The 24,186-nt window shown below is 34.4% G+C and overlaps 2 protein-coding genes across 2 annotated transcripts; one reads left to right on the top strand and one right to left on the bottom strand.

The window, feature by feature from the left end:
- Positions 1–295: 295 nt before the first annotated feature.
- LOC132559139 (SNW domain-containing protein 1-like) lies at positions 296–11,802 on the bottom strand. Its single transcript, XM_060223748.1, has 14 exons — positions 11,783–11,802; positions 9,610–9,679; positions 9,246–9,320; positions 8,614–8,775; positions 7,381–7,580; positions 7,003–7,107; positions 6,728–6,797; positions 6,291–6,356; positions 5,944–6,060; positions 5,506–5,641; positions 5,203–5,299; positions 4,946–5,066; positions 3,409–3,566; positions 296–1,340 (listed from the first exon to the last, which is right to left on the bottom strand). The coding sequence occupies exons 1-14, from the start codon at positions 11,800–11,802 to the stop codon at positions 1,133–1,135; spliced, it is 1,605 nt and encodes a 534-aa protein (XP_060079731.1). The 3' UTR covers positions 296–1,132.
- A 361-nt stretch (positions 11,803–12,163) lies between these two features.
- On the top strand, positions 12,164–19,857 carry LOC132559141 (aarF domain-containing protein kinase 1-like). Its single transcript, XM_060223750.1, has 10 exons — positions 12,164–12,260; positions 12,875–13,050; positions 13,429–13,512; positions 14,087–14,290; positions 14,866–15,024; positions 15,563–15,721; positions 16,037–16,153; positions 16,691–16,834; positions 17,589–17,786; positions 19,257–19,857. The coding sequence occupies exons 2-10, from the start codon at positions 12,910–12,912 to the stop codon at positions 19,617–19,619; spliced, it is 1,569 nt and encodes a 522-aa protein (XP_060079733.1). The 5' UTR covers positions 12,164–12,260; positions 12,875–12,909; the 3' UTR covers positions 19,620–19,857.
- The last annotated feature ends 4,329 nt before the right edge of the window (positions 19,858–24,186 follow it).

Below are 24,186 nucleotides of genomic sequence, written 5' to 3'. Positions count from 1 at the left end.
TGTACAACAGTTCAGCTCCCAACATAATTTTACAATAAGTGTACATTAGTTCAGCTTCCCACATAATTTTACAATAAGTGTACAGCAGTTCAGCTTCCCACATGCCTGACTTGTTTACTGTAGTGTAAATAGATAATTCAAATTGGAAATATGAATATGATGCTTTACGGGTGATTTGAACCTTTGATGAACATAAATATTTTGTTTGAAGAGTGAAGTAGACTTTTCCCAGTATAGAGTATTGTGTTGTTATAGGTGTAAGATATCAGTTACATACAACAACAGAAACAACATCTCTATATACACATCCTTTTTATTCTCTTTAGAACACATCTTTAATCAAGTTGTTATGCTTCACAACTTTTTGGTCATGCATGAGTAAACAGTAAAAGCAGTAAAACATAGCTACCTATCGTAACCGAAGTGCTGACCCATTTGATACCTTGTGACTTGATGTACATCTGGTCAATTCTGAGTCCTTCATGCCCATTATATGTAGCATGTTGAATTTCATGGCAGTCAACAGGAAGAATAAAAAGATATAGTAGGATGTTGGGTACTCTTCCAGAATATCATACAATATATTTATAACTTGTAAAAACAACTACATGTACAGGCTATCTACTCAATGACAAAAAGAATTTCAAGGTACCATTTGTACTGCTTTCAAAACCTGCTTTCTGTACTTAAAATATTTGTCCATTCTCTGTTGTGTTACCAGAATATTTTGACAGACCTACCCTTACATACAAGGAGAGAGTAGCAAAGACACTTACTGAACTGACAGTTCTGGACTATTTTCCTCACTTTGATATCAATTATTCTATTAACACTATAATTCTCTGAAGAATATTGATGCTATCTAAATAAGTGAGTAGTTTAATCCTTATTACCCCGTCATTTCTCTAACATGAAATAAATCTGTTACAAGCATTTGATAGTGAGCATTTCTGAAAGTCCAGATTTTAGGTCAGCACTTTTGATGACTGTTTTTCATCTTCTTCAGTTTGACTTAAAACTTTTCTCTGATGGTCTGTTTTTTTCTGAACAATTAAGCAATGTTACAATTTCCTGAATTCCTTGAAGAGGTGATTTTTCGCATCATTCTCAGTCTTTCTCTTGTTATCTTTCACTATTCCCTACGCTTATGTTTACTTTTGCTGCCTTCATAATCACGACTTGAACGGTTATCTTCATTTCCTCGTTTCTCACCACGCTTAGCTTTCTTCAAGAACTGATCAAGACCGAAAGGATCTTCTTCTTCAGCCTGCTCAAACTGGACCGGTCCCTCTCGCCTACGACTCGGATCTGAGCCAGCAAATCCCTTGTCTGGTACAAACCTGTCATAGAAATAAAAGGTAATTTTTGTGTTAATCCTTTTGTCTGGAACAAACCTGTCATAGAAATAAAAGGTAATTTTTGTGTTAATCCTTTTGTCTGGAACAAACCTGTCATAGAAATAAAAGGTAATTTTTGTGTTAATCCCTTGTCTGGTACAAACCTGTCACAGAGATAAAAGGTAATTTTTGTGTTAATCCTTTTGTCTGGTACAAACCTGTCATAGAAATAAAAGGTAATTTTTGTGTTAATCCTTTTGTCTGGTACAAACCTGTCATAGAAATAAAAGGTAATTTTTGTGTTAATCCCTTGTCTGGTACAAACCTGTCACAGAGATAAAAGGTAATTTTTGTGTTAATCCTTTTGTCTGGTACAAACCTGTCACAGAGATAAAAGGTAATTTTTGTGTTAATCCCTTGTCTGGTACAAACCTGTCACAGAGATAAAAGGTAATTTTTGTGTTAATCCCTTGTCTGGTACAAACCTGTCACAGAAATAAAAGGTAATTTTTTGTGTTAATCCTTTTGTCTGGTACAAACCTGTCACAGAGATAAAAGGTAATTTTTGTGTTAATCCCTTGTCTGGTACAAACCTGTCATAGAAATAAAAGGTAATTTTTGTGTTAATCCTTTTGTCTGGAACAAACCTGTCACAGAAATAAAAGGTAATTTTTTGTGTTAATCCTTTTGTCTGGTACAAACCTGTCATAGAAATAAAAGGTAATTTTTGTGTTAATCCTTTTGTCTGGAACAAACCTGTCACAGAAATAAAAGGTAATTTTTGTGTTAATCCTTTTGTCTGGTACAAACCTGTCATAGAAATAAAAGGTAATTTTTGTGTTAATCCCTTGTCTGGTACAAACCTGTCATAGAAATAAAAGGTAATTTTTGTGTTAATCCTTTTGTCTGGTACAAACCTGTCATAGAAATAAAAGGTAATTTTTGTGTTAATCCCTTGTCTGGTACAAACCTGTCACAGAAATAAAAGGTAATTTTTGTGTTAATCCCTTGTCTGGTACAAACCTGTCATAGAAATAAAAGGTAATTTTTGTGTTAATCCCTTGTCTGGTACAAACCTGTCACAGAGATAAAAGGTAATTTTTTGTGTTAATCCTTTTGTCTGGTACAAACCTGTCATAGAAATAAAAGGTAATTTTTGTGTTAATCCTTTTGTCTGGTACAAACCTGTCACAGAGATAAAAGGTAATTTTTGTGTTAATCCCTTGTCTGGTACAAACCTGTCACAGAGATAAAAGGTAATTTTTGTGTTAATCCTTTTGTCTGGAACAAACCTGTCACAGAAATAAAAGGTAATTTTTTGTGTTAATCCTTTTGTCTGGTACAAACCTGTCATAGAAATAAAAGGTAATTTTTGTGTTAATCCCTTGTCTGGTACAAACCTGTCACAGAAATAAAAGGTAATTTTTGTGTTAATCCCTTGTCTGGTACAAACCTGTCATAGAAATAAAAGGTAATTTTTGTGTTAATCCCTTGTCTGGTACAAACCTGTCACAGAGATAAAAGGTAATTTTTTGTGTTAATCCTTTTGTCTGGTACAAACCTGTCATAGAAATAAAAGGTAATTTTTGTGTTAATCCTTTTGTCTGGTACAAACCTGTCACAGAGATAAAAGGTAATTTTTGTGTTAATCCCTTGTCTGGTACAAACCTGTCATAGAAATAAAAGGTAATTTTTGTGTTAATCCTTTTGTCTGGAACAAACCTGTCACAGAAATAAAAGGTAATTTTTGTGTTAATCCTTTTGTCTGGAACAAACCTGTCACAGAAATAAAAGGTAATTTTTGTGTTAATCCTTTTGTCTGGTACAAACCTGTCATAGAAATAAAAGGTAATTTTTGAGTTTAAGAGATATATATAAATTTCCTATATGATCTATGGTCCCTTTGCTTATTGTTGCTGCAGTCAACAAACAAATAACAACGATCAAAATGATATACAAGATTTGCATTTGTATTTTAATATTAATATATCTAAACGAGGAGCCAAAGATGAAAGTGAGAACTACTGATCTAGTCAGTAAATGAAGACTGCAGGACAACATGTGAACCCACCTATTAGACTTGATGAGATTGTCCAAATCCTCTGCATAGTTATCCTTGTCAATGTTTTTAGATGGCCTGTAGATATTACTGGCGATGGTCTGGTCCTGTCTCCATGGCTTGTCATATACGTTGTATGCCTCCTCATCACCAAACCCACTGTCCATCCCCTGAAACAATCATCATGTTACGACACTTAACAGCCTGGTATCTTATACAAGGATTTAAAGAGTGTGTGTGGTGTGTTACTACTGTAAACAGCCCAGTATTATACACAAGGAGTTAGAGAGGATGTGTGTATTGTATTACTATTGTAGACAGCCCAGTATTGTACACAAGGACTTAGAGAGGGTGTGTGGTGTATTACTACTGTAAACAGCCCAGTATTGTACACAAGGAGTTAGAGAGGGTGTGTGTGGTGTGTTACTACTGTAAACAGCCCAGTATTATACACAAGGAGTTAGAGAGGATGTGTGTATTGTATTACTATTGTAGACAGCCCAGTATTGTACACAAGGACTTAGAGAGGGTGTGTGGTGTATTACTACTGTAAACAGCCCAGTATTGTACACAAGGAGTTAGAGAGGGCGTGTGTAGTGTATTACTATTGTAAACAGCCCAGTATAATACACAAGGAGATAGAGAGGGTGTGTGTGGTGTATTACTACTGTAAACAGCCCAGTATTGTACACAAGGAGTTAGAGAGGGTGTGTGTAGTGTATTACTACTGTAAACCATCCAGTATTGTACACAAGGAGATAGAGAGGGTGTGTGTAGTGTATTACTACTGTAAACAGCCCAGTATTGTATACAAGGAATAGGAGTTAGAGAGGTTGTGTGTGTAGTGTATTACTACTGTAAACAGCCCAGTATTGTACACAAGGAGTTAGAGAGGGTGTGTGTGGTGTATTACTACTGTAAACAGTCCAGTATTGTACACAAGGAGATAGAGAGGGTGTGTGTGGTGTATTACTACTGTAAACAGCCCAGTATTGTACACAAGGAGTTGGAGAGGGTGTGTGGTGTATTACTACTGTAAACAGCCCAGTATTGTACACAAGGAATAGGAGTTAGAGAGGGTGTGTGCGGTGTGTTACTACTGTAAACAGCCCAGTATTGTACACAAGGAATAGGAGTTAGAGAGGGTGTGTGCGGTGTGTTACTACTGTAAACAGCCTGGTATCCTATTTCTTTTGTGTGATATCAATAAGAATTAGAGGCAGTGTGTGCATGTTGTGTTACTACATTAAATAATTTGATATCTTATATTAGATATAGGTGTGGGAGGAGGTATGTATTTAGGGTTTTTACAGTTAACATTAGAGTTGTAACATCACAGCTAAAATTTATCTTGATACATCACAATGCACAGAGACTGTATTACAATATGTATCATGATATCATCAGTACATACTGACTGTGACTACAAATATCATTAATTGGAACTTGACGGATATGTACTTGACAGATATTGTTGAATGGAAAGAGACCAGTACGAACTGTACTGTGACCTACAAATATCATTGATTGGAAATTGACCAGTACATACCTTGGACTGATTAAAGAGGCGCTGGTCATACTGAACCTCTGATGACCCTGCACCTGTGTTAGGGAGACCAAGAGCAATCTTCTCGCTAATGTCACGCTCTCTCTCTTTCTGTAGTCGTGACCTGGAGAAATAAAATTTTTTTTTTACAAAGATACATCAACAGAAGAGAGATATTTTTTCATTTAAATTCCATGAGTGCATTTCTCAGGTTTTGTTTATTTTGCATTGTGTGTGTAACATGTCAATATTTATTTTACCTCTTATCAGGGGCAGCCCTGGACAAGTTACGATCCTTCTGTCTGTCTTTCTGTCTTTCCCTACGAAGGTCATCTCGTTCCACTACATCATCATCACCTGCACACATAAAAGTCATACATCTCTTTAAACCAAGACTTCAGTTAAATATTCATAAAAGCAGATTTTTCATTTCAAGAGAAGTTCCAGTGTATTGTACAGAAACTACTGGTACAGACAAAGAAAACAAAGCAAATTGAATTAAGTAATTCTATAAGAAAGTTTACAATTAAGATGACAAGAGTAAAAACATAGACAAAATTTACCATCTCCCCTCCTGATGCCTGCTCTTTCCTCCCTAGCTTTCTGAGCCAGCTGTCGCAGTACTCCTTCTTTCTCTTCCTTTTTCTTCTGTGCTATCTTTCTGTCAATCTGTGCTCTCATTTCAACAGCTTCTCTTGCCTACATGTTCAAGATAGAAGTTTCATATACTGCTTCAGGGGAAGTAACTCCTAATTGAACAACTCCAAATGGTAACTTTATGAAATTTTACAAAACTGCTACAAAAAACATTTAAAGAAACCATTACATACAAAGACCAAATAAACTTGTTTTTGTATATAGTACAACATATTACAGAATATCCTTACCAGAGCAGTCTTCGTCAATCACTAGGTCACTCTAATACCAAATCAAACTTTATGCCAGAATAAGTATTTTGTGAGTATTTTAAAGAGAAGAAGCCAATACAATCAGATCTCTACCTTTCTGTCAGCAATGTAAAGCGCTTCAGCTAATTTAGCGAAGTTTTCATTGATGTGGACACCTTGGAGCCCGCGGCCATCAGCTGCTAACCGCTTGTCCAGAGGAATGGTATAGCCCTGTAATCAAAATGACATAATCTACTAAATACAATGTTCTTCTATCATCCTTTACTGAGTCATCAGAACTATCTTTGTTTCCCTTATAAACAGATCATGCTGTAGTATTGATAATCCATATGTCTTATTACAAATGATGGTGACAGTTGTCTGCAGATATTGTTTATCAAAGTTAACAGTTTGTTATATAAGAAGATCTTTAGTCATATCTACACATCTAAATCACTTACTCTGGCGTTTTTCCAGTTAGATATACAAGGGGGAATCTTCCATTCTTGTTGCTCTTTCACTGTCACCTGTTAGAACAAGAAAAATTGTAATATATCATAATCGTATGTTACACAGTTATTTATCTATCTACAACTGAACAAGACTGAAGATATTCACTCCAGTTTTCCAGACACAAAGCATACCAAGGCCATTTACAATGCAAAGTTTATTGTCATATCAACTTTCATAATGTCACAACACATCTTGGAACGGTGTCAAACAACAGAATACTTCTGAATATTCCTAATGGCAAAATATCCAAACTTGTCTGAGAATATGAAGATGTTTACTGCCACTTTGTATGGTGAAATCAAGACACAGTAATTATTGGTCTGAAATATTAGAAGGCAGAGAATAACAATAAGGAAAGTAAATCTAGTGTTAATGTAAATCTCACTTTTCTGTTTGGTGAGTGCATCACAGGGGCAGGAGGTGAAGGAGGTCCACGAGGAATCTTCTTGTTTACTCTGGAAAACAGAAATAAAACAATTAAACACTGATGAAGTTTAAATTAAGCTAAAATATATATGAAATTTTATCATTTAACAACATATAATTTCACAAGCCTTACTTAACCAACGATCACAAACTATCTTAATCATTACTAATGCGTCATACGTACAATGCTGAATAAAACAAGAATTGTTTTTGTTGTGATTTTGATGCACTCACTTGAACTTGGGAGGTTCCATGGGGTCCTTCTGAGCATCCACCATTCTAATGATTCTTTGTTTGGCTCCAGAGTTAAAAGCCACGCCTTGTTGTGATGGGGTATATCTATAAATAAAACAAAAAACTTGGATATATGATAGAAAAGATATCAATTCTGTGTATGTTACTTTCTCAATAAATAAAGCAACACTCTTGTTGTACTTCTGTTTTTCAATGCTGTAAATAGGAAGCAGCATTCTAGTAAAAACTAAAATAGAGACATGATCACAGGAAAAAAGCACTATCAAGGAAAACTGATATCATCATTTGCAATTATATCATATTTCTGGCTGCTATCATTTATGTGACTGAATTTTTTTATGTTATTAAGTGTATAACCTAATGTATTGAGCTGGTGCCTGTTTTTCTGCAGCTCGCACAGGTAGGGCTGCAGATATCTTTGTAGATACAAGTCTCTCCAGGGCTTGTCTAGTCTTCTCTGTTGTTTCCCGAATAGAATCTTCATTCGGTTTCTCCAACTCTGGATCATCTTCATCCATTTGTTTTGGAACCAGATCCTGGAACTTTGAATGGACAACCTGCAAAATAAAAAAGAAAAATACAATTATTCTGTCAATGAGTTGAAGTCTACATACGCTAAAATGACAATACACTACAACTACTATTTAGCAGTGTTAGAATCACTAACTTACAATACAAAAAAAAACTGTTTTCTATCTAAGGATGATATGCTGATAGCCACAACATTTTCAGGTTAACTAGAGGCCCATGGGCCATGACTCACACCTGAGTTATAATGCTGTTGTTGTTCTGGTCACAGGTCATAGAAGTAATCTTGTTCAAAAAGTAAGATAACTTAAACTACAACTTACATGTAATGCAAATGTAAAATATCTCATGCTAAGGCTTCTAACCATGTTTGAATCAAACTAAATTACATTTTTCTACATGAACACTTCCCTCTATGAAGAGCATTTAATAGATTCATCATACCTGGATAATGAGAATATTTTTCAAATTTTAATGAATTTGACCCCATCAGTCCCAGAATGTGATTTTCCTACATTAACTGTAGTAAAATTTACTTCGCCTTCCCTGGGGGAGATGTGAGTGTCTAAGTTCATGGCATGTACTATTCTGATAAAGCACCATATGAAAACTTTCCATGAAGAAAATTTAATTCCATGATATTTGGGTACTGAAAAGTAGATTTTTGAAATTTCAGTCCATTTGACTCTTCAATGACTCTGCCCCTCATGCCCCTTAGGGTGAGGACCTTATAACTTACAACTTTGGTACACCTTTGGCCATAAAAAATGTCTGCAAAAAATCTCTGAAATTGGTTAAGGGGTTTTCCAGAAGAAGTCATAGACAAAGTAAAAAGTTACGGACACATGGACGCCAAACTAAAGGTCACCCGAGACAAAGCCTCATTTTAACCTAAAAACCATTTTAATTTCAAATGAATATTTACATAGTTATAAACACATATGTCTCATCCTATCTATATCAACATGACATAACTTAAAATATCTTTGTTTTTTCTGTCACCACACTACAATTTCTACTGATCTCAGGTGATCACCATACACCACAGTGATATCTCCTCACCTTATCCTTGCCATGGCCATACTTTGCTATGGCATCATACTTGATTTTACCCTGAGCATCAAGCTGTGTTGGTAAAGCATTGGAGGAGCTTTTCTTCAGTCCCATCTCCAGGGGATATTGAGCAACAGGAATCTCTGGAAAAGCACCTCCATCTCCAAAGTCCTTAAAACAAATCAAGTTTTTTTTTTGTGAAACCTTCTACTTGATTGCATTATATACACTATACATGTACAAATTATATCAAGGCAGTAGAGAATGGACAGTCTATTAGGCTTCAAATCTGACTTTTTCATTATTTATGATACTGAATTTTTGGACAGAATATTTGATGGCAATGCATGCTTTTGACTGAATTTTAATGATAAACACTTGTCAGAATCATTACAGTATATATATCATTATAAAATTTATTGTGATACCCATGCATTTTCCCAAAGATTTATTTTACCTAGTATGGATACCTTACCAGGGACATGTCTCTTAGGAAAACATTGAAATGAAATGAACTTGAGGTGCATAACAGCACAAATACCATAGGAGCTGACAGGCCAATATATAAAAGTATGGGTTATTATATAATGTTACAAATATATGATTCTGTGAATTAATCATAGCTGGACATTGAAACTTACATCCTGTGAGCGAGGCACCCAGCCTTTTCTGTGTCCATATGGTGGAGCAGTCCATTTACTAGTAACAGCAGTTACCTAAGAATGTTGAAACATAACATACATAAGTAACAGTGTATCTAAATAGTAGCAAAGTATTTGATAAGTAACGAAGTGCCTAAATAGTAACAAAGTGTCTTAATAGTAACAGAGTATTTAATAAGTAACATCATACAACTTCTTTATCATCATATCAGTAGTATCAAATAGTAACAAAGTGTCTAAATAGTAACAGAGTATCTAATTAGTAACATCATACAAATTCTTTATCAGTATATCAGTAACAGAGTATCTAAATAGTAACAAAGTATCTAAATGGTTTCTTTACCGCTGCATTTGCTCTGTATTGTCGATCATCATCTTCTCTGTCATAATGCTGACCTGGAGCAGGCAGAATACTGGAAAAAGTAACAAAAAAGTGAATAAATTCATAGTAAAAATTCAAATATACACTGTATACTGATACTGGTTGTGGACCCATTATCGTGATGTATACATTATCATTTCTAGCACCATAATGCATGAGGAATTTTCTTGTCCATGTCACCCCTAAAACTCCCAGGGCCACAAAAAATATTTTTGTCTCCAGATTTGGAATAAAGAAGATCCTTTTGTTTTTAAGAGCATTGGTTAGCTTACCATAAACATACGACCAATCAGAGATTTATCCTGCCATTACTTCCAGTTTTAGCTTTACATATGCTTATTGATAAGAGCCAAGCTGTAGATTGGTAATGTGTTTACGACAGGTACGGAGCACAGGTGATCTGCACTGTAACCAATAGCTAATATTAACCAAAACTTTTACATATTACGAAACATAAAGGAATATCATGACATCAAATTATTTACCCTATTATAAGACGCAGAGCCGTTTTTTTACCAATTTTTTCTATTTGATCAACATATAAGCCGTACCCTTTTCTGATGATATGGTGACCACTAATGCTGACATTTAATATACCATTAACAGATAACGGAAGACAGTTCCTACGAAGTGGTTACCATTATGTTGACCAAAGTTTGTTGATATAACAGACAATGGAAAGCAATTTATCAAGATCATCAGGAAACATATAATAAATTTTGCAAATGAATTATACACAGATAATCCTTTATTTTATTTCATGTAGTTGAAAAAAACCATAAAGTAGCAAATATTGAACTTGTTTGGCCTGATGTTATGCACGGTTTACTAAACAATCTCTCCTTCAATGTGTGGCGTTACATTTTAACAAAGTCCCTTGAATGCTGACCAAATTCTCATAGTTTTTCTTGTAAGTTACATGAAACCAGGTGGTCTTTCTAGAATTTGACCTTTAACCTGATTAATCAAATCCATGAGAACATTATTTTCATTTCAATCTTCAAATAATCTAGTATGTGAATGCAAATGACGGTTATAGATGATCTGTTTCAGTCACAAACATGTGACGGGCAGGTACTAGTAAAAATACTCAGTACTATCTCTACTCCAACAATGTTAGAGGTTTTACACAGCAAGAAACTTATGACAGGCCCTGTGTAGTTGCAGTCAGCATAACCATGACAGATAATAAAACAGCCAACCAGTGGCCTCTCATGTTATAGTATACCGTCTCATACTGGTGTACTGGTACCATTCCCTTTTTTTTCATTATGCCAATTATCTTTTTCATCCACATATAAGCCACATCAGTATATAACTGCACACCTCAACTCATGAGGAAAAAAGGTGCAACTTATAATCTTGAAAATATGGTACATCAGCACACAAAACACCAAGATCACAACACTTATAGGATCAATCACTTGCTGAAGTGCATCAAATTTTCTTAATATCTTGAAGCACTAACCAGTTTACAAAAATTCATTGATGAAGCTTTTTCCAGGTACTGCCAGGTTAATCGGGTCACATATTTGTTCCGATCGAAAGATCAGGGGTAAATTGTTTTTGTGCTGTTTGTTTGTCGGTTTCTGTCTGTTGATAACCGTTAATCTTGTCCATAACTATTGCAACATAATAGGCTTTCCTATTGGCATATGTGTTCCTTGTGACAAGACCTTTCAAATGGTACTAAAATAAAAACAATTCTTGCAATCGGAGGCATAGTGTTTCATAGATAAATAATGTTTTCTTTGTTGTTTTTTCGTGTGTGTAAGGGGAAATATATCGACAAACAATTAGCCATTACCAAGTGTTTACCACAATAAAACCACCAAATTACAACGTTGTATGACCGTTCGCATATCACTAAAAGTTGTTACTAAATTATTGCCTGTCGTAACTAATAAGCGTTACGTTGGAGCTTCGCTTGCAAATGTTGGCCCAACGATTGGGTAGCAGTTGCAAGTCGATTTCCTTTTAACAAATCTCTTATCATAATCACTGGTCGAACACCAAAATACAGTTATGAGATACAAATTCATAGCATTTGCTATGTTATGTTTATATATAAAAAATCCAAATGTTAATTAGGGGTAAATTTTACGTGTTTATGTCAGAAGTCTCGGTCACTTACTCTGATAATTTCATCGCCATGTTGAATTTGTCATCTAATAACAAAAACGGTAATCATCCGGAACGTTAAAAAAAGAGCCAAAATGTGTATAACACCAAGTTTTAAAGAAATTGTATTTTTTAACTTCCATTTCAATGGTGAAAATACGCATTGTCTTCTGTGCTGATACATCAACAGGTAATGAATAATATTCATCTGTTTTTTTTTAATAATAATAATTTACGGTGCCAGAGTCCGTGCCGTCGAGTAGTCTTATCACAACACGACTACATGCAAGCGCTTGAGGTAAACGAGATTATCATAAAGCTTTAGGACGACATTGACTTTTATTTTGCCAGACCAACTTTGTGTACTTACATAAGTATATGGGAGTCACCTCTACGTGGGTCTACAGGTCAGTTCAGGTACCTGATCATGAAGAAGGATAAGCAGAATTTCACGAATGAAGACCATACTGCAGATCAATGAAATGTGTACAGTATGTGTATATCTGTTGTCGTTCTGAGTTAAAACTATACAGCAGACGATATTTCCCCCAAGGGCCTGCTGTCGTGCTGCTCCTAGCTGCTTTATCAACGAATTAACATTGCTAAAACTTTGAACGTTGAATTCTCAGCAACGATTTGTACACATCATGCATTTACGTAAAATCATTTCTATTTCCAAAGTCATTGATACTATGTTGTATGTAAATATTATATATGGATATATAGGCTTATAGCCTGTGTCCATCAACTTGCTTTTAAACTGATCCATCAGTAGACCTGGAAATTGTCTCTAAATGATAATTAAATGTCAATATTCACATTTATCACTATGATCAATAAACGTATTAACTGTGAATATTGGCATTAAGTTACCATGGTATCGTTATAGAGAATTTTCAGTCAAGACTCCACTGCTCTATGGTCTTCTCATTGAGCTCATTGAGCAAGTGCACCCATTCAACTTACAGGATACAATCCTCTCATTCCAACATCACTAGCAAGTAAGCTACAAAGTGCCTTTTAAAAAAAGACCATACAAATTGATGTATTCCCATTCACAGAGACATTTATCAGATGTTACACTGTTAGATGTTCTATTTTTCAGATTCCCGTTAGAAAGACAATATCTTAATCATAAAAATGAGTCGACATTTGTTGAAGCGAGCTGTGAAGTATAGCATCCTTGGTAGTGGGATTGGATGCTCTACATTCTACCTTTGGAAAAATGACTGGGAATTGACTAGCATAGGTGTTGTTAGATTCGGACGAGCTGCATGTGTGGTGAGTGTGTTAAAATATACATTTATACATTCATTTATGTTGTGCATAATATATAGACATGTACCAGTATATGTTATATTATGCAAGTTTAGCATTTCAGGCAGGAGCAAAATTTAGAAACATAGGGTGTCTTTTTACATATAAAACAAAAAAAGGGTATCAGAATTGAAAATTTAGAATACTGAAATGTACATATTTGATAAAGTACAAGACAGCAAGCTCTCCTTGTTGATATCAGCATTTTCTGTGAAGTTTCAAGTATCTTATCTCATTTCCTCTATAACAGAAAAAGATAGTGTTAAGTTAGCTAAGATATGCCTGTGTAGCATATCCCTTACATATCCCTTAAGATAGAAAATGTTATGTTTTTATTTACAGGCACTGCGGATAGCAGTAGATTATAAATTAAGCTTACATAATCAAGATAATACTTCCCCAGCATACCAAGACCTGTTGTCAAAGGTAGGCTTTATGAATATCATTTCCATCAGCTTATTGATATACCATCTGGGATGCATGGCTTCCTCTAGACAACTGAATTTGTTGACTTTCCATAATTAGTATGAACTCTCTGGTTGGGAAGGGCATGTCTATTTGACAGGTGTTATGACCATCCCAATTTCTGGGAATTTCACTTCTTAACTAACTAAGTCAAGAGTCAAATGGAAGCCCTGAATTTCAGTAGTCCATGTTTTCTGTTATGACCATCTACCCATATTGTCAAGAGCATAATTGAAGAGATTCAAATTTGAAAAAACACTAAACAATGCCTGTGTTGTTGTATACTGAGTCATTATACACTTACTTTGTTCATGTATAAACATCTGTAAGTAGCACTATCAGTTACAAGATATTTCGTAAATAGATCTTCATCATCAAAGAAAGAGGCCATATAAATACAATCTGATAAGAACCTACATAACAACCCATTAAGATATATATCATTATGCCATTGCTGTATGTCAACAGAAATTACAAAAAAAAAATTAAATAAGAATTAATAGCATAATTCAGTTTTTTTCTTTTTCATTTCTAGATACATTTACGTTCGGCCCTGAGATTGCGAGAAATGATCTGTAAGAATGGAGGTGTATTTATTAAGGTTGGACAGCATGTTGGCACCCTTGACTATCTCCTCCCTGAACAGTATGTTAGCACAATGAAGGTACTTCACAACCAAGCTCCACAGTCAGATCTGGCTGATCTTCAGAAAGTGGTAGAGGAAGACTTGGGCAAAAAGGTGCACTTCAGTTTCTACATGTTAAAGAGGGTAGATCTATTAGTGTATTTCTTGTTTAATGCCTGGTAACAGCTTGTCAGGTTGATTCTCACAGTGGCAAGTAAAATAAGGTGCTTTTAGATACAAATATGGCTGATTTTAATTCTCTGAATAAACTTTAAAATGAACATGTATTAATCTATGCAATCTTTTTGTTTTGAAAAAACCAGTTGTCTCTCACATGCTACCATTAAGGCAAACAAGAATGAAAATATGTTGAGAAACCTTGCTAAGTAATGGTTTTAAAGTACATGCATTTAGTAAACAAATGATAACAATCTGTCCTGTAGTTGATACAAATAGGGTTTCAGCCCAAAACAACAAATTGATATCTTCAGGTATGAAATTTGTTTGAGTTATGTTTGATAAGAAATGCTTCATCACAAACCCACTGAGAAATTATTAGAATGGAAAAAGGATACATTGTATGTGAGACTTGTTTATACTCTTGCTACTTCAGTAGTGAGCTAGAACTTCTAGTAGCCGTTGAAAAACTCTTGATTAATGTGTCAAATATTGTTTTTCTTTTTGTATAGATTGAGGAGCTCTTCATTAATTTTGAGTCCAAACCCATTGGAGCAGCATCCCTCGCCCAGGTCCACAAAGCCACTCTCAGAGATGGCCAAGTGGTGGCAGTGAAAATCCAGCACCCTAAGGTTAGGGCAAGGTCGTATGTGGACATCAAAACCATGGAGGTCAGCTTTTGAATTATTCATGTGACAATTATTAATGAAAGATGCTTTTTTTTCTATTATTCAACTGCATAGGTTATTTTTCTATAAATTATACTTGTCAGATATGCTGTTTTGAAAAATTTTTGGTATCAAAATAGACACACATCTTAGTCTCACTCTTGGCATTGGCTCATGACCTTTTAAGACTTTGAAAGTGAAAATTGGAGATTTGGTGTTAAAATTCGAGAATAGATAATGATATAAATATATATATAGTAATAGATATGAAATTGATGATGAAGTCAGAGTAGTTAGGACATTCTTTAGTTGATTCACAGATTGAGAAAATTTATGATTTTTTTTGCAGAAGTTTTGTCATTAAATATGTTGTATATTTATTTTTTGTTTTAAAAAACTTGAGGCAAAGTAGTCAGAGTGAAATTCATATAATCAACCTACCGGGTATTTATGCATGTGGTTGAAAATGATCTCGAGTTCCTAAATAAGGTTCTCTTTGATGCTTGGCCATGATATTTGAAAAATTTTATTTTGCTTCCAGCTTCTTGTGCGGGGACTAGCCATAGTGTTTCCAGGCTTCCAGTACCTGTGGCTGGCTGAGGAAACAAAGAAAAATTTACCTTTAGAACTGGATTTCCTTAAAGAAGGAACAAACTGTGAGACAGTTGCTAAACAGTACAAGCATTTCAGCTTTTTAAAGGTTTGTCTGTGGACAAGTTTACCCCAAATACCTGACATATGTTAATGAAAATATCTTGTGTATATAAAATTGTTGTGGGATGCTTTATCTTATAGATTTAGTAATAAATTAGATCTACCAGAAGGTATTTACCGATAGTTTATATAAGTTGATGTTTTAGAAAGTATAAGCTTTTTCATTTTATCAAAAAAGAATTTTTTCCGTTTGTAAATGAACATGAACCAAATACTCATACAAAATTATAGCGATTGTTTGAATTATTTGTTACTTATCTTGGTGTGTAACACCTGTTACCTAGTTGATGCTTCTGCTCAGGTACCCAAGATTTTGTGGAACTTGTCATCAGAACGGGTACTAACCATGGAATACTTTGAGGGTGGCAAAGTTGATGATCGTGAATACATGAAAAGTCATGGCATATCAGTCAATGAGGTAAATACAGTGCTTATGCTCAGACAACCTGGACTCTATTTTAACAGGCACCATAAATTACTGGAAAACATATTTTGTGTGAATCTTATCAAATTAGTCCACAGTTACTGGAATATTATGCGTTTTGAAATGTGTAAAGTTCATCATGAAAGACAGGAAAATCTAGATGTAATTTCTTGTATGTCTTCAATTTAAAACAATAGAAAACAAGGCTTAGAATGTTTTGTTTCACAGCAACACCTCTGCATAGGGATATTTGTCATGTTTAATCATTAAGGCACAAACCAGGACTGTGGAGTAGTCATTATGGTCTGGTGAAGATGCCTTCATTTGATAGAACAACTTAGACATGCTGTAAAGCATTCTACATCCATTTCCTGGTAGATCATTTCATTCCTTTGTAAAACACCAAAAAAAATGACTTTCATTTCGGCTTACCTTAATTGAAACAAAAAATATAAAACCTTTTAAACTGTACATTCTGATTTTAATCTTTTGTGCTGTAATACATTGATAATGAATGACATTCTCTGACAGGTGTCACGTAAGCTGGGAAAACTGTACAGTGAGATGATATTTGTACAGGGCTATGTTCACTGTGATCCTCACCCAGGAAACGTCCTTGTAAAGAAAACCGAGACAGGAGTAGACATCATTCTGTTAGACCATGGACTTTACCAGGTATGATTGATGTTTGTGGTAACGAAAGAATAATGGTTAAAATTCCTTTGTAATTTTTAAAATGTATCTCTCACTGAATATTTTACTGTTGTAAATCCTTCGTAATTTGATGAGTTATGCCCCTTTGTCATGTAACATTTTGCTTTGATGATAAATTTACACTCGGCAGGGTTTTAGTCTGACATATCCACTGGTAATTTTTTATATGTTGTGTAAGACGGAGATTACGTATCTGGAGACCGACTCAGTATTAAGAGACAGGAAGTGATTATATACCATTTCTAACAAGGATGAGTGATCCATAAAATGATGAATGATCAAGGTAGTCAGACTGAACATGTCCAGCTTGTCAAACATATAAGATCTAATGATTGGAACCATTTATAACTGGTTGCTTGACATATTTGTTTATGGCAACATGTATTTCTGCCATGTAAACATGTATTCTGTCTATAGCCTTAGGACATAATGACGATAAGGTTTTGGATATAGCTCATATTCATATTTTGTTTAATACGAAATACAAGATTTTACAATATATAATAATTTTGAATTATTTTTGAAATGTATTAAGGTTCACTCGTCTTTTTGTCAATTTAAATTAGATATAGTTTTTACATCATGTCTGAAATCATACTTGAAGTAAATATACATAATGAAGTTACAAACTAGGAAAGTATATTGATGAAGTATGGTTGAATGATTTTAAAGTATGGCAGTACTTCAATGTATTGATAATGTCACTGTTTTGTAGTCTCTGACTGATGACTTCCGGCTACATTACTGTAAGATGTGGATGGCTATGATCAATGCTGATGTAGAAGGAATAAAGGAGCATGCTACTGCACTGAACGCTGGAGATTTGTATGGATTGTTTGCTTGCATGTTATCAGCCAGATCCTGGAGCTCTATAACATCTGGAATGGGAAATACAAAAATAACACGTGAAGAGGTAGGTTTTAGGTCTTTGTTTAAGATTCTATCATAATGATGATGGCTGAAACATATTGACATTTCATAAACTATGTTAGATGTTGATAATCCGTCATTTACATATCAAGATTTAATCATTAGACACAATTCATGATTTTTAATTGAACATGTTGCTAACATATTACTTACATGTGATGGTACAACCTTACTCCTGCAGCACATTAAAAGATTACTGTTGGTGATGAATAACATTTGGAAATATACATTAGATAATGTTTATACAGTGCCCATTGTTCATGTTCATTAATGCATAGTTATCCTTTCCTAAGGAATAGTTGGTTTGTTCCACTTTCATTTTGAGTTGTTAAGTAAGGATAAAAAGAATTACCAGATGATTTCAACCTTCCTGAAGCTGTCCCAGATACATGTGAGCTAAAAGATTTAAAGAATAAATTCTAGATCTTTAATGTTCCACATTTGGTAATTATTGAAAAGGTCAAAAGTGGTTTGTTTACAAAGTTCCACACATGACCAGCTTTTGTGTACACTCATTATATATATGTTATATATGTAAACATGAAATGGACCTTTCTTTTTGTCTTGGCAATAAATCAATTAAAATCGGATATGGTGAGAAAGTAGATTTTATTTTCCTTACTTCTATATTATTCTCATTTTTCTGATTATTTGTAAACAAAAAGTACTTTGGTAAATAAGTGTTGTTTGTTACACATGAGACCTAACTACTACAAATTTGGACCTGTCACAACATATGTACTTGTATATAATTAACTTTTGTTGTCCAACACACACCGCTTGCCACTTTCTGAGGTGTGAAACTACATGATAAAAAGACCAATAAATGCAAGGTCCAGTGTCATTTCAAAAACTGTCAAATTAAAAATGTTTTTTATAATCACCAATCAATTTTGATACACTTGTCTTTGTTATTTAGTGAAAAGTATACAAGTTTTCTGTTTAATTTTCTATTGATGATATTAAACAACCATTTTTACCAAACAACTGTAATTTAATATTAAATATCATAGTATTCATCTCTGGGCTGAATCTAGCACAGTTAATTGGAAGGCTAGAGGAAGCGGAGAAAATGCACATTTGTATCAGAAAAGTTTGATGTGAGTCCAGATGCCATTGTAATACCCTAACAACTGCTGATATTTCTGTGAAATTTCAAATATAATAATCAGGAGTAAATCTATTGGAGGTTATTACCACCTTTCATCCATGTTCAGTGATAACTTAATACATTGACAATTTTTTTATATGAAAGTTCTCATCTATTTTGTCTAAATATCAGTTTTTATATTAAATAAGTGGAGAAGCCTTACAAAGGCTTATTCTGCTCTCTCTTATCCAAGTATGTTTTTGTATGAAAGACCTTGTTGAAAGAGAAGAACATTTTAAAGCGTTGTTTGATCCACAGAAATATATAATATTGTTTGATATCAACATTTCACTGCTTTTACAGACAGATGAAATTAAATCCTATGCTGCTGCTCTCTTGATTCAAATATCAGATCTTCTCAACCGGGTCCCTCGACAGTTGCTGCTTATCTTGAAGACAAATGACGTCCTTCGAGGAATAGAGACTTCTCTTGAAACCAGAGCCAATGCCACTTCCTTTATAAACATGTCACGTTGTTGTGTTCGTGCTTTAACAGCAGACAAACTTCAGAAATGTCACTCTAACCTTGAGACATTCAAGGTCAAGCTCGGCTGTCAATGGCAGCTATGTAAAATTGGACTATATGAAATGTTTTTGTGGTTACAATCATCTTTTCTTGGCAGATATATTTTTACCATAAGAAATGCTCAGCTTCTAGGGAGATAACAAATAAAGTACTTAGGTTTAGATTTAGATGAGAATAATTGTTGTAACAAAGAAATGTATTGGGTAGTAAAAAGAATCTCTTACAGAAAGAGGATGAAACCTGTGTCCAGTGGTCATACAGATTATTGCCCTTCATATTAACATGAAACAGTATGTTTCAAAGATAACTTACCTGAATTATGACTTTATTATATCCCTGAAATGAAGACGTTAGTGTGTGTATGTAGGGAGAGGGGGAAGGGAGATTGGTCATGTGTGTGTGGGGAAGGGGGTGAGGGGTGGATGTTTGTGGGGGAAGTTGGAAATGAGGTGGGGGATTGATGTGTGTGGAGGAAGGGCAGAGCTGGGGGATTGGTTTTTGTGTGGGAAGATTGAAAGAGGGTTGGGAGATTGGTGTGCGTGGGAGAAGGGGCAGGTCTGGGGGATTGGTGTGTGTGAGAAAGATGGTGGGCCATTGGTGTGAGTGGGGAGGGGGGAAGGGTGTGAGGAATTGGTGTATGTGGGGGAAAATGGAGGGGGGGGGGCTGGGGGATTGGTGTTATGAGGTGTGTACAGTAATCAGGTTGTCTGATGAGCCACATCCAAAGGCAGGACCATTTCCACACAAGTCCTTTACAATTTTTCATTCAAACTCAAAAATTGTAAAACATTTTACATATAGACATCATGCACTGAAGTTTTGTGCTTATTTTTTTTTTAATCTATCTTTATCTACTTTTCATATGGTTACTAACAAACTGCCAAAATTGTTTTTACCTTGTATACCTAATTTGCTCTTTAAATGTTTTCTGGTGAGAGCATTCTCTGTAATCTGTTGTTTAAAAAAAGGTTATTTCAGGTGGAAAGAGAGCGAGTTGGCAATGATGAAGGTGCTGATTATCAGCCATCATGGTGACAGTTTTAGTGACTTTACCCAAATAAAGAGAAAATGTTGATGATCCTAAAATTTTGCAGAATAATTTTTGCAGTCTGTAGATTTACGTAAAAGTAACATTTGGCACTTCAATTCATAATTTGTTGTTGGTGGACCTTAAAAATTATTGACTTAAACCTATTTGTACTGTGTTAAAATAAGAGAGCAAGTGAAAATTTTGATTTAGATTATTTTATCAGTCCATCAATCAAATGTTCATTTCACCAGTTATAAAGAATATGTTTTAACAAACATTTGTTCACATTTTTTTCATCATTTATGATATCTTGTCAAAAGAATTTTTATTCAGTAAAGTTGCTTTCCAGGACAATTTATTGATATGAAGCTTAGAACACTTAGTACCTTATTAGCAGTGTTCAATCTGTTTATATATTTTATTTGTTGAAAATATCTGACATCTTTTCACTGAAAGTTTTGTGTAGTCAACAACAATCTGAAGTCTGTGCCTTTGTCTTTTACTCTGTAAGTTACCTGACAGCAGGTGCATGGGCAGGTGCTATACAGACACTTCTTTGATATAAAGTAGATATCTTTTGTGATTTGGATGTGAAATTAGGATACATTAGTTAGCCTGTGGATTAATGTTCTAGTTTTAAGTCTTGAATGAATATATCAAATTATTACCCTTATATTGGTAAATGTATGTTGAGTCTTTCTGGCCCCTGTTGGTTTACTGAAACTAAGTATTTAGGAATGACACATAAATCAAGTCATTTGACCTTATTTTAATGTTTTATTTGATGTGCTGACAATCATTCATTATACTTTCATCATTCTGTTTTTTATGGAATGGATTTAAGATGTAAAATGACATAATGAAATAAATCTCTAGAGTACCTCCTTTGTTTAACTTTGTTTTACATTCATATTCGACCTGCCATTAACTTTTATTGAGAAATTGATACAATATGTATCTTGTGATCTACTGGGATAGATTGTATTACATTTCTTGTAGTGATAAAACTTATACAGGAAACAGTGATGGTATAATGGTGAAGAGGTAATGTTTTCATATCTTTTGTGGGACATTTTTCAGGTGAGTTACATATGAACCACAGGTTGAATTTCCACTTAATCTGTGCAATGTTCAAAGCAGCAATGTGTTGCTGTAAAGTGTGACTTCATTAATATCGGACCTCAAAGAATGGTCTACAGTTGTTGGATCAAAAAACATTACACAATATGAACTGTACATGATGTGTGCAAAATAGGATAACTGGATGGAATTTGGTAATACACATCTGTGCACATGAACATAAGCATTAAATCACTTTGATGACCTGACCTCAATTTGTACTACCATAACCTTGATAACATAACCTCTCTCTATAAGTTTGATGACCTGACCTCAATATGTACAACCATAACCTTGATAACATAACCTCTCTGTATAAGTTTGATGACCTGACCTCAATATGTACTACCATAACCTTGATAACATAACCTCTCTGTATAAGTTTGATGACCTGACCTCAATATACTACCATAACCTTGATAACATAACCTCTCTGTATAAGTTTGATGACCTGACCTCAATATACTACCATAACCTTGATAACATAACCTCTCTGTATAAGTTTGAAAACCTGACCTCAATATGTACTACCATAACCTTGATAACATAACCTCTCTGTATAAGTTTGATGTCCTGACCTCAATTTGTACTACCATAACCTTGATAACATAACCTCTCTGTATAAGTTTGAAAACCTGACCTCAATTTGTACTACCATAACCTTGATAACATAACCTCTCTGTACAAGTTTGATGTCCTGACCTCAATATACTACCTTAACCTTTATAACATAACCTCTCTGTATAAGTTTGATGACCTGACCTCAATATGTACAACCATAACCTTGATAACATAACCTCTCTGTATAAGTTTGATGACCTGACCTCAATATACTACCTTAACCTTTATAACATAACCTCTCTGTATAAGTTTGATGACCTGACCTCAATATACTACCATAACCTTGATAACATAACCTCTCTGTATAAGTTTGAAAACCTGACCTCAATATGTACTACCATAACCTTGATAACATAACCTCTCTGTACAAGTTTGATGTCCTGACCTCAATATGTACTACCATAACCTTGATAACATAACCTCTCTGTATAAGTTTGAAAACCTGACCTCAATATACTACCATAACCTTGATAACATAACCTCTCTGTATAAGTTTGATGACCTGACCTGAATTTGTACTACCATAACCTTGATAACATAACCTCTCTGTATAAGTTTGATGTCCTGACCTCAATATGTACTACCATAACCTTGATAACATAACCTCTCTGTATAAGTTTGATGACCTGACCTCAATATGTACTACCATAACCTTTATAACATAACCTCTCTGTATAAGTTTGATGACCTGACCTCAATATACTACCATAACCTTGATAAAATAACCTCTCTGTATAAGTTTGAAAACCTGACCTCAATTTGTACTACCATAACCTTGATAACATAACCTCTCTGTATAAGTTTGATGACCTGACCTCAATATACTACCATAACCTTGATAACATAACCTCTCTGTATAAGTTTGATGACCTGACCTGAATTTGTACTACCATAACCTTTATAACATAACCTCTCTGTATAAGTTTGATGTCCTGACCTCAATATGTACTACCATAACCTTGATAACATAACCTCTCTGTATAAGTTTGATGACCTGACCTCAATATGTACTACCATAACCTTGATAACATAACCTCTCTGTATAAGTTTGATGACCTGACCTCAATATGTACTACCATAACCTTTATAACATAACCTCTCTGTATAAGTTTGATGACCTGACCTCAATATACTACCATAACCTTGATAACATAACCTCTCTGTATAAGTTTGAAAACCTGACCTCAACTTGTACTACCATAACCTTGATAACATAACCTCTCTGTATAAGTTTGATGACCTGACCTCAATATACTACCATAACCTTTATAACATAACCTCTCTGTATAAGTTTGATGACCTGACCTCAATATACTACCATAACCTTGATAACATAACCTCTCTGTACAAGTTTGATGACCTGACCTCAATTTGTACTACCATAACCTTGATAACATAACCTCTCTGTATACGTTTGATGACCTGACCTCAATATACTACCATAACCTTGATAATGTTAACTTTGTGTATAAACTTGATGACATGACACCACATATTTGCCATACTTATCAAATGAATGACAAAGTACATGACTGGCTGATCAAGGATTAACCACTAACACGTCACAGGCCACATTACAGGGTGATCAAGAACTACTCCAGTAACATCAGGCTCAGATGTATATATATATATACAAAAAACTGAGAATAAGACATAACCCACTACGTCATAACATAATGACATCATGAAAAATTAATAACAAGCAACCTCAGCATGAAGCGAACTTATAAAATACCATAAGTCAACAATGTTCTATTTGTCCTAATGTGAAAACTTGATGAAAAGCCGAAAATCACTATACAGCTATGTATTAATTTCACATTCACATTACATCTAAACATTAAAGATGTATTTAGTAACTCATATATGCAATGTTATCTTTCTCTTGGCTGTAACGTGAATTAGACAACTACCAAGAAGTTTAACATTATTGCTAG

Source organism: Ylistrum balloti, unplaced genomic scaffold (assembly GCF_031769215.1).
Source record: "Ylistrum balloti isolate Yb309-2 unplaced genomic scaffold, AGI_CSIRO_Ybal_v1 Utg370864, whole genome shotgun sequence".
Taxonomy (NCBI): Eukaryota; Metazoa; Mollusca; class Bivalvia; order Pectinida; family Pectinidae; genus Ylistrum; species Ylistrum balloti.
The sequence above is the reverse complement of the archived record's forward strand: the minus strand, read 5'-3'. Positions and strand labels throughout refer to the sequence as shown.